We start from the raw sequence: 11,326 nt of genomic DNA on the forward strand, positions 1-11,326 counted from the left end.
TCTCTGTGATTGGAGAAACCCTCGCACCTCAACACCTGGCCCCAAGATTCTGAACGCACTTTCTGCTGATGGGCATTAGTGGAGAAGCCTTAAGATTTCCACAGGTCAAGTGATATGAACCTAATTTCCAGTGTGTTCTAAGAACCTGAAGAGATTTACAAATCCTATTTAGAAAGTGGATTTTAGCATGCCAGATACTGCTTATAAAATTGCATAATGTTATGATTTGCATGCAGAGGGGACCCAAGCTTCATGGAACTGTCTCCCTCTACAGATTTCTGAAAGCATGATGCTTTCAAAATATCATATTACTCTACTTTAAATCCCAGCATCAGTGATCTTAAGAACTGATCTGTTTCTGTTGATGCTTTCCAGTTTTGTGATTGACATACTGAAGGTGAAAATGTGCACCCTAAAGAATATTGGCTTTAGATCTCAACTTTTAAGACTTTTTCATAATGAAAGGCTTTGAAATGTTAATGAGACTATATGTAAAAATGCACCCTCGCTTGCTGATGCAGTCTTCATTTTCATGATTTGCATGAGTTTAAACTCAGAACTTATTGGTGAGTTTGCACCTGCATTCCCATTTTAGGGCCCGCTTAGATCTATTTTTACAAAGTCTTCTGTATCGAGTGAATGCCCAAGTTCTACATAATCAGGAAGAACAATGACCCCTAATTGTCACCAGCTTCACAAATAGTCCAGTAGGAAGAGCTGGATCTGCGTAGCCGTGCAGTCACTGGCAGTCTGCTGACCCCTTTACCCGATGCTTTGCAAGTCTGGGTCTTTAGAATTTGTATATATAGAATCTTACTTTGCAAGAAGAAAGCGTAGCATTTCCTATTTTGACTCAATAATCATTTTCTCGTGTTGCAGACCTCAGTCCCATCCACACATTGAATTATAATGACAAAAACATAACTAATAAAAAGCTATAGGTCCTAAAACTTTTTTGTGAGTATTGGGTGGGGTGCTGGTTTATGTGTGTGGTGCATGTGTGAGTACAAACACACACACACACACACACACACACACACACACACACACACACATATTTGTGTGTGTACATGGAGTAAGGAGCTCAATATAGAATGTCCTCCCCTACCATTTCCCAGCCTAGTTTTTGAGGATACTGACAAGCACAACCTTGCCCGGCTTTTTACATGAGAGCTGGAGATCTGAATATGTTTAACCCTTTACCCACAGAGCCGGCTTCCCAGCCCTAGACCTAGACAGTCTTGAGTGGGACAGGAACTTCAGTTCTTATTTTGATTTCCTTTCAATTAATGGACCCATCCATTCAACGAACCCTTCATTCAGCTCCCTTGCCCCTGCTGTGCACTGGGTACAGGTACTATGGACACAAAGAATTCCACAGTTCAGTCTTACCCTAGCCCCATGAGTGACTGAAGACATATATAGTTGGGTAACATGCTATCGGAGTAGCATAAAGAGATGGTGGCTCGCTGGGCACCGTGTCATTTGGGATGCTGAGCAAATATGGCTAGCAATGCTGTTCTTATAACAGGGCTACATATGTCCCAGGTGATCCCACCTCCCTGTGTAGCTGGGGATGATCTTGACCTTCTGGCTTTTCTGCCTTTCTCTCCCTAGCTCAGATTCCAGTTTTAAGAGCCCCCTAGAAATCTCTTTCAAATGGAATTTCTTACTTCCTAAATGTGGATGCTCAATCTGTGAAAGTAATGTGCAGGTGAAGCAAACATATGTCCTCTGGTCAAAAATAATAGCAGGCTGCTATTCTGTGATCTCTGGGCAACCAGCTGTCCCAACACATCGTTTGGTATGACCCTTTCGGCATTCGGGTGAGAATTCCTCTCTCACCGCATCCAGACATTTATTTTTCCGGTAGATTTCTGAATTCTGAAGGACCAGTAGGTATAGCTCAGTCTGCCCAGCCATCTGCTAAGCAGGGGAGCCAGGTGAGTAACCAAAGGATGATTAGTGTAATAGGGCAGATGATCAGGCCTTCTACTGCACGTTATTTTATTGGCATCTCAACTGTGATATTGACATAAACAGAAAACACCTGTCTGTCTGAAGAATGGTTGCCTGTGTGCATCCCTCACTGTGCCAGGAACCTTAACCCTTGCCTGCCTGTGTGCATCCCTCACTGTGCCAGGAACCTTAACCCTTGCCTGCCTGTGTGCATCTCTCACTGTGCAAGGACATTAACCCTTGCCTGCCTGTGTGCATCCCTCACTGTGCAAGGAACCTTAACCCTTGCCTGCCTGTGTGCATCCCTCACTGTGCAAGGAACCTTAACCCTTGCCTGCCTGTGTGCATCCCTCACTGTGCAAGGACATTAACCCTTGCCTGCCTGTGTGCATCCCTCACTGTGCAAGGACATTAACCCTTGCCTGCTGTGTGCATCTCTTTATTCTGTTGTTGTTGTTCCTTCACTTGCTTTGGTGTCTTGAAGTGACTAGTTTGATGTTGAAGCTATTAAGACCTCTTAGAATCACAAATCACATCGCTTGGCTCTATGTGGTGGCTGGGGTTTGAAATCCCAGCACTGGGAAGCTGAGGCAGGAGCAACTTGGAAGCCAGCTGACCTGTCCAATGAAATGGTATTTCAAAAATATCGAAATTACAAAGATAGATTGTTTGGCTCTGTGTGCTGTGAATGTGGTCTAATAGAGCAGTTTATCCTTGTGCGACCAGGCTGGAAAACAATTCAACATGTACATTATCCTACATGGGCTATTTTTCCTTAGGGTTCAACATGTTTGGCCAAGAGGAACAAAGGAAATGCATATATGATGAATTAGAGAGCTGCTAGCCTGTGTACAGGGAGCTCCGTCTTCTTACTTGCTTTTGTGCTCCGTGCTCTTGGGAAACACACACAGGTTAACCTGGGCTTCTGTGTCTATCTGAAACTTGAGTTCTGACAGATATGAGGAAGTACCATGGAATTCCCCACTGACCCCTCTGAGGTGCAGATGCTAAGGAATGCACACAAATCCAGTTCAAAGTGGCCTGACTTGCCCTTATGAAATTGTTATACCTGGGATACTTCGGACAAAAACACAAGATACTCGGGACTGGAACTTCTCTCTGCGTGCAAAAACAGAAATATAACTGCAGAGCACCAAATGCAAAAGCTTTTTTTTTTTCAGCTCATAAAAAGCGGATAGAGCAAATCCTCTATGTCATATTACAATATCACAGCTAGTTACCTCAAGAGACAAGGTTTTAAAGTATTCCAGTCTGGGGATCAAACCTGAGGCCTTTTATGTGCTACATAAGTGCTCTACCACTGACCTGCAGCTGAGGCTGTATGTGGTGAAACCTAGGGAGGCTGATGCTGTTAGAATTTAATGGTATAGCATGTACAGGAGGGTGGTTGTTGCTGCGTGGACTTGGCATTGCCAAATTAAGGAAGTGAGTTCAGATGCCAGTGGAAAGAGGAAGAAAGCCATGTACCTCTACAGTGCCTCTGAGAACTGAGTTCTATTAAGGGTCATTGTCGGTAACAGCATGAAGAGCCAGCCATCCACCTGCCTGTTGGGGGAGAGCTGGCTCCAGGAACCCCGACAGTTTCCTGTACTTACCTCTCTGCCCCTAACATGTTGTACCTTCTCCTCATTTGTCAGTGGACATCCTGACTGCCCGTCAGAAGAAAGCAGAGGAGCTGAAGAGACTGACTGACCTAGCCAGTCAAATGGCAGAGATGCAGCTGGCCGAACTCAGAGCGGAAATTAAGGTGAGTTCTCTGAACCCAGCTGAACACTGAGGGACAGACCCCATGCATTTGCTTTGATAAGAGACTGCTGCTCTGATACTCTGATACATACACCCAGCTCCCTTCCACTGGGTTCAAATACAGAATGCAGAAGGGAGAAGAAACAGTCACTTCCCTTACATAGAGTAGGTTTGAAAGGATGCATTATTAAAATGGAGAGGGATATGTCAGTCAAGACAAACCCATTAAAGTGAATATAAACATAGTTATCTGTAATATGATTTTTATTCTGTGTAACTTACGCCTGTGTTTATCAGCATACACCCATGTATATCCTTTTTTTTGGGGGGGGGAGGAGCATTTCGAGACAGGGTTCTCTGTATAGCCCTGGCTGTCCTGTACCCATGTATATCTTAACAGAAAGTTATAAAGCATCCTTCATCTTTTTCTACTTTAATTCCCTCTTTTGATAAGATTACTACCCACAAATATATGTTTATTAGATTTCTTCCACTTCAAGGAATATAAACTGATCCTGGCTAACCAGAAGCAGAATTTGAAATAATACTGAGTGTAAGTCACCAAAGCTGGGTGTGTCTAAAGACCTGGGTCTACAACTAGGCACGAACCAGTATTGTCTGGGTAGTAATACAGGAAAAATAATAATTCCCCAATTCTCTGTTCAGGGCACAATGGCATTGAGTGCCCTCCAAAACCCATTAGCTCTTGCCCCATACTGTGATCCAAGCCACTGAGAGGGGCTCTGGCTACTCTCTGCTTGACCAACAAGGGGGGGGGGGTGACACCTCAGTCTATACTCTCAAACTGGATCTCCTAACGAGCACTGGGTAAAGTTTCTAGAAGGAGACGTGCTTACGAGGAAGGCAAAAGTGTTTATAATGAAGCAGGGAGGTAAAGTCGAGTCTTCTCTTCTCTTCTGCCCAGTTATTAAACACACACTGTATATGCACACACATGCACCCAGCTCCTCCCTGGCTTCTAGAAACCTACAATATTTCAAGACATAGCTGCCACTAGCTCTAGAACAGAGTCTGCCTGTAACAGTATACAGCTGATTGGTGACAGGAGAAATGCCCTGTGACAGTTGATCCCCTGCATCCTGGTCAGGCATGGAAGGAAGCTCAGGGAGCAAGGGATGGGGTGTCCAGAGTCCTGGAGGTGCTTCCCTCTCACCTCCCTTCTGGCCTTTGTTTTTCTTACTCAGCCAGTTGCAAGGCCTCCTCAGGAGTCCCTCTGCAGCCTGCCCTCTCCTCTCCACCCCAGGGCCAGACTTAAACTCCCCAAACAGACCTGGGCTCCCTCAGCATGACTTATCCCTCCCCTGGGGATACAGTGCACAACAGGATTCGGTACCTATTGCAACACCCATTTCCCCTGAAGAGTCCAGCTCCTTAGAACCTCAAGTGAGGATGTGGGCTGCTTGCAGCTTCCCAGTCAATTGAAATCAACTTTCTCCCAAGTTTCATTCCTGCCTATCAAATTCCCACTTTTCATTACATGGTTGGTAGCACAGGCTTTGGAGTAAAACAGTATAGCTCCAATATTTTCTACTTCTGTGGCTTGGATAAATTACATATTGTCTTAGGTTCTCAGAACCCAGATCCATCATCTGTAAAATAGAGGTAATATAAAAACACTGGCTTCATGATAATGTAGCAGGGTGAAAGGGGGATTGTTCTTTATGGTCAGCATATGCTTTAAGTTTTTAACTGTCCCAGCTCCCACATTCTCCCCTATATAACCGTTCACAAGTCACTCTGAGAGAGAATTTCTTCCAGAGCCTCAGCCACATTCATCCTTGAATTTAATGTCTCTCTTTCCCTTGCCATGTGGTAAACGCCCTGATTCTCTGGGAGGGTTTGACTCACAGTTATTTCTTGTATTTCTCACTGTAGATCTTAATTTCAAGTTGAACTGAAATGAATGGAAACTAATCTTCCGCACTCCCTATAGCAGCCCCTGAAAGTCCATCATAATGCTCTCTAGACACAGGAGGCTTTTTGATCTTCTTGATGTCTTATTAAAATAGAGACGGGTGTGTGTAGAGGGTGGCACATTTTTCTTTTGACAGTTAATACCATCCCAGTCCCTTGGCCAAACTAGGCAGCCCCTGCTGGAATTCACCTCAGAAAGGTGCTCTTGTGAGGGATGCTAAATGGTAGACCAGATAAGCCCCGACGTAGAGTTTGCTCATCATCTGTCTAAGCCACATGGGGGAAAGTCAGGACTCCTCCCGATTCCCAGAAGGGTCATGGAGGGCAGAACCAAGGCCCACTTAGTGGCGCCCCAGTGTGAATGAGCTCCAGTGATCCCCTCGGGTTGGCCATCATCGGGCACAGGAAGAGCAGAGGGAGAGGCTGTGCTGTGCGGACGGTGCTACTGTGCTTCCGGACTGACTCTCTGCTCTTCTTTTTTCCTCTAGCACTTTGTCAGCGAACGCAAGTATGATGAGGAGCTGGGGAAGGCTGCCCGCTTCTCCTGTGACATTGAACAGCTGAAAGCCCAAATCCTGATCTGTGGAGAAAGTGAGTTTTGCATGCTTGCTAAATAATTCTGTGTGAGTAAGCGGGGTGATGTTTGGACTTCACAGCAGAAATGTCAGGTATACGGTCCCCTGGCATGACTAAACTGAAGCCTGAAGAGATTTAATGATCTAAGGTCATGACACAAGTCACTAGAAATGTCAAGATTTGAACTTAGACTCTTCAAATGCCATTGCCCACCAGTAAATCCTGAGGATTTATTACTCGGAACAGAGCAGGTCAGCTGCCGAATACCTCTCACAGACTTCCCCTATGTTCCTCCAGACACACTGCTGCTCTGGTTCTGTAGATGCTGTTTCCTGGGAGTTCTCTTGGCACTTGGGGAGCGATTGGCTGCTGCTGTGTAGGGCCAGCCTGCCTGAGTGTGTTCTGGATGCCCAGAGCCCCTGACTCCCAATCCCCACCCTGCTTAGCCTGGGTTCTCTGCTGAGTGAAGCTAAAGATAATGAAAGACTTCGAATCAGCCATTAGCTTAGTCTTGTTCCTTATTAAGCCTTAATTAGAGTGGCTAATGTGCAGCAAGATAGGCTGCTGTTTTTTCCTGTACTCACAAGGGGAGGTGGAGATGAGTGACAGGCACTAACGTGGCTTTGAGGACAGTCACAGAGACGGTCTAACAACCGTCCCTGACCTCATAGTCAGCAGAAAACCAAGACTTGAGTGCACTTGGTTTTTTTACACTGAGATTTCTTTTTCTCCCCTCTAGATAAAACATTACATAAACTTGAGCTCCAGGTTACAGAATTGTGCTGACTAGCACATGCCATTACTTCCAGGTCGCCTTCAGACTGTCATGCACATCCTGCCTACCTGTTACACACCGCATGCATGCATGCACAGTAATGCATCTTACTTTTGTCACAGGAGGTGGTAGACATTTTTCCGTATTGGTATGTTTAGCTAAGTCATTTAAATATAAGTGGTGGGGCCAGCCCTCAGACTGTAGCTTCCAGTTGTGCCCCAGAGAGCAGTGCTGGGGGCTTCCTACTCAGTTTTCTCTTTATAGGCTGCCTCCCTCAAGGCAGGGGCTCCCTGGGGACCCTTCTCCATCCTCAGCTCTTGCCCCATCACCACACAGTCAGTTTGGTTGACATTTGGAAAAGAACCTGCCCATCCTAGGTTCCACTTTAATCCAATAGTAAGTGAGACTCTGATCCTGAGCTGAGTCACCCAGCTCGGGTGGGAAGCGGGGAGGGGCACTTCACTTGCTTTCCTCCATCTAGGGAGAGAAATCACCCCTTACAAGAGCGTCCTTGTAAGCCCCTTACCGAATTACAAGAGTGTCCCCGTAAAGACAGCCTCAAGTGCTTGTGACAGTAACCCTCACAAAGCTCCCTCATGGAGGAGCCTCGCTACACTCCCCAATCAGAAGGGGAGACGGAAGATAATGGCCACACACCACTGAATCTGCTGAGCTCCGGAGCTGCTGAAGGCCCCTGGCTGTGTTTGGACAGCCCACACTCATTTGTCACACCTTAACCTACAAAATGAAGGAGCTGGAGATACATCCCTGCCCCTTTCTACTGCTAACACTTTGTGAGTCCTACGAGCCCATCCCTAATCCTCTTGCCAAACCCTGGGATTAAGTCGGATCCAACAAAGGGAACAGAGAAAATTGCTTTTAAAAATTGGTGACAATTTTAAAATTCAGACGGAGGCCTTCCTGTCCAGCCTGGCACTTGAATCCCAGTGAGCTGTGAGAGGAAAGTCACGGCTTTATCCTGGAATTGATTCCCTCTGGCCTCGATTCAGCATAATCACATAGGAATCATCCTGCCTGAAACCACCACTTTCAAAAACAACAGGACTGGCAATAATAAGCATTGAGCAGACCTGCCTGACCTGAATGTGTGTGTGACAGAGAGCTGGCTGCCAGCCTGCCTTGCACCTAACACTGGGGAGGGTGCAGAGCTGCAGTTAAAGACTGGTCCAGGTAGCCCTAGTGGAGTATAGAAGGTGCCTGGGGCTGGCAGGCCTGCCCAGTGATTGGAGATACTCTTGACCCAAAGCAAGGAAATTCTTAGCCTGTAGCATCCACCCATTCCCATGCTCACAGAATGTAGAGCCTTGTCAGCCTCTCACCCTGACGCATGAGCAGCACCAAGTAGTATTGAACCTGATAAGGGCAGTCAGTGTAAATGGCTGAGTGATAGGGGAGCTAAGGCAGAATTCACTTATGGATGGAGCAGAGAGGGAGCGTCACAAGGTCATTATCTCCCTATCCTATCCACGGTGGTTCTCGACCTAAAGAATAATCTCTAAGTTGCTCAGATAGGTCTTCGTTGTTACAAATGCCTCTCATCGTGGGTTATACCGCTGTGATCCCTGTTTAGGGACTCTTAAGGGAGGAATATGGTGGTCTCTAAGCACCTCGGTGCCCTTTCAAACTACCTCTTAAAGAGTAAACCTTAATGTTTTATGGAGCTACCTCCAGTTTTCTTCCTCTTCCAGCACTTTCTAAAGGCTCAGCAGGGCTCTTGGCCCAGCCTTTAACACCAACCATTCCTTGTTGCAGTTACACATCCAAAGAACAACTACTCCTCAAGAACCCCCTGCAGCTCCCTGCTGCCTCTGCTGAACACTCACGTGGTAGCTTCCGGGAAACAGGGGAATTTTGCCCGGAAGTCATCGGGTCACAACAAGCCCTCTGAAGGGAAAGCAGCAAACCCCAAAATGATGAGCGGTCTTCCCAGCACTGCCGATGCGTGTCACCAGACCATGCCCACTAACAAGCAGGTAAGCCATTCTGGGAGGGCCTCGTGAAGTGCTGCCTGCAGGGATCTCAGCAGATCCTGGTGCGCCATTCAGGGAAGGAAACCACCGTTTCTTCCGTTCTCAGAGGAAGAAAATGAAACTACTAGCCACTGAACTAGTGGTCCTGGCCAGGCTCTCTCAGGCTCCAGGACACTCACAGGCTCTTAGCTCTGTGTGCCCAGCTGTGTTAGCTCATTCACCTAATGGAGACAGTCCCCTCCTTGCCAGCATCTCCAGGTCTCGAAGAGATGTAGGAACGAGATGCGGAAGCAGACCACTATTAGTGAGAGGAAACTGGTGACTCCTGGAACAGATCAAAGTCAGTGCAGCTTCCATTTCCTTGGAGTTTCAGTAAAGCACACACATTTCAAAATGACTGATTCGTTCCTGTCTCCCATGGTCTCTAACAATACAACATTCTAGCTCCTCCTCCTCTTTCTCTGTTGTATCCTTGAGAGGGAAACGGTAGCTTGCGGTTAGAAGATGAACAAGAAATGGGATTCGCTGATGTGGGTGCTGGGCCGACTACAGTGATAGCTTTCATGGTCTCTGCAACTTCCTTCTTCAGTGTTCCAGACTGGTGGTTTTCTAGCAGATACCCTGTTGGGTCTCCTTGTCTTGGCTTTTTAGGGGTTCCCACTACTGACACTGCCAGGCGTTCCTGTAGTCCTGGATGACGTCATGAGCTTTAAAGTAGCAGTTTGGTATGGGGCACTGTAGGAATACGCTCTGGCTAAATTTTAATTTTTCCCTTTCTCAGCTTCTTTAAAAACAAAGAAAGCTAAATCTGTTGCTACCATGTACAATCCTTTCAACTCAGTGATTCCAGCGTTCAGGTGGTGGCTAATGTTAAGTGGTAGTACCCTTACATGGCTAAACAAAGCAGCGAAGACCAGCAAGAAGGGCTCTGTGCTTCAGAGTAACGGTTAGAGGATTCCCACATCATTATCTTTCCTACAGATTGAGGGGTGAGTGAGGCCGATGAGATGTCCACCCAGGATCAGCACCCTCCCTTCAGGAACACACCCCAGTGTTTGAGGTCCTGGAATTCTGCTCTCCCGAGTTCCCAAGCCCGCTCTGGAGGACCATTTGAACCATTTTCTTTGGTCCACTGGCCTTGAGGAAAGAACGTGCTGCCAATCTGCACACCTCTGTATCCGAAAGATATGAGACTAGGGTGAGCTTCAGTATAGGCGAGAGTGTCCACCTTCCTGCGTGCAAGGCCCACTTGAAAGAGAAGCATTCAGACAGTAGGATATGGTCCTGCACTCATAATTCTGACCTAGGCCCTGGATTGTTGGGTTATTGGGTGCTACTGTATCCTAAACCTGTATCATGGAGTCATGGTGTACACATCTAAAACCTTACAGCTTTATAACTCGCCACTTTGCATTTTTAGCACTAAGAGGTCTGATTTTCAAAACATGGTTTTGTGTATCAATTATGTGCTTGTGAGCCTTGTCAGGAAAGAGCACAGAAAGTGGGAGAGTTCCAACATTTTCTACATGTGGACCCAGGCAATCCCTGTAAACTAATGATCCACATCTACACTGTGAAGCAACTGAGAGCCACTACCTCAAGGATGACTGTGACTTATGAGATGTGGTGACATACGTCCTGAGTGCTGCCCCCCCCCCATCACCTGTTGACATTGAGGACTCTTGGACTCTTAGCTTACATGGACAGTCAGCTTTGGCCTGTTGCTGCCTGTCTACCCATTGCCTTATGTCTCTGGCTGCTGATGGCTCGCTGCCTTGTTGAAGGACTTGCTTTTTGGTATGAGGCTTTGAGCTGATTGGCTTTAAATTACAAAATGTTTTAGAAAGATTACCTCTGTGGCCACAGCACATTAACTCTGCCTTCCCCGAGGTCTCCCAGGTACACCTACCTCATCCCTGCATTTGCCTGGAGTAATATTTCTGAACTGTAAGAATGGTTGTTTTGAAATAAATTAGGAAACCTGTTTTGCAGAAAAAACTTCATGGGCAGAATGTCACTTCTTTCTTCATACATGTGATTAGAATTTAACATAGACTGCACAGAATATTCAACTTAGAACTTTTTATGGTAAAGACCCATCTGTGTCCCTCCCATCTGTGAAATGAAACACATTTCATTGTATTACATTTTAAGCATACAGGGTTTTTGGTTTGGTTTGGTTTGGTTTGGTTTGGTTTGGTTTGGTTTGGTTTAGTGTGGTTTGGTTTGGGGCTTTGGCCTACTGTTGTCTTCTTCTTCTTCTTCTTCTTCTTCTTCTTCTTCTTCTTCTTCTTCTTCTTCTTCTTCTTCTTCTTCTTCTTCT

The 11,326-nt window shown here is 46.3% G+C and overlaps 1 protein-coding gene across 9 annotated transcripts in view; it reads left to right on the top strand.

Moving 5' to 3' along the window:
• Positions 1–11,326, top strand: part of Spats2l (spermatogenesis associated serine rich 2 like) — a 175,877-nt gene that overhangs the window by 161,813 nt on the left and 2,738 nt on the right. For all 9 annotated transcript variants that reach the window (XM_029539102.1, XM_029539104.1, XM_029539103.1 and 6 more), the window contains 3 exons: positions 3,618–3,727; positions 6,150–6,252; positions 8,786–9,006. In XM_029539102.1, the coding sequence (XP_029394962.1) occupies positions 3,618–3,727; positions 6,150–6,252; positions 8,786–9,006 (434 nt within the window). The remainder of the gene's footprint in view (positions 1–3,617; positions 3,728–6,149; positions 6,253–8,785; positions 9,007–11,326) is intronic.

The sequence above is a fragment of the Mus pahari genome, chromosome 5 (genome assembly GCF_900095145.1).
Source record: "Mus pahari chromosome 5, PAHARI_EIJ_v1.1, whole genome shotgun sequence".
Lineage (NCBI taxonomy): Eukaryota > Metazoa > Chordata > Mammalia > Rodentia > Muridae > Mus > Mus pahari.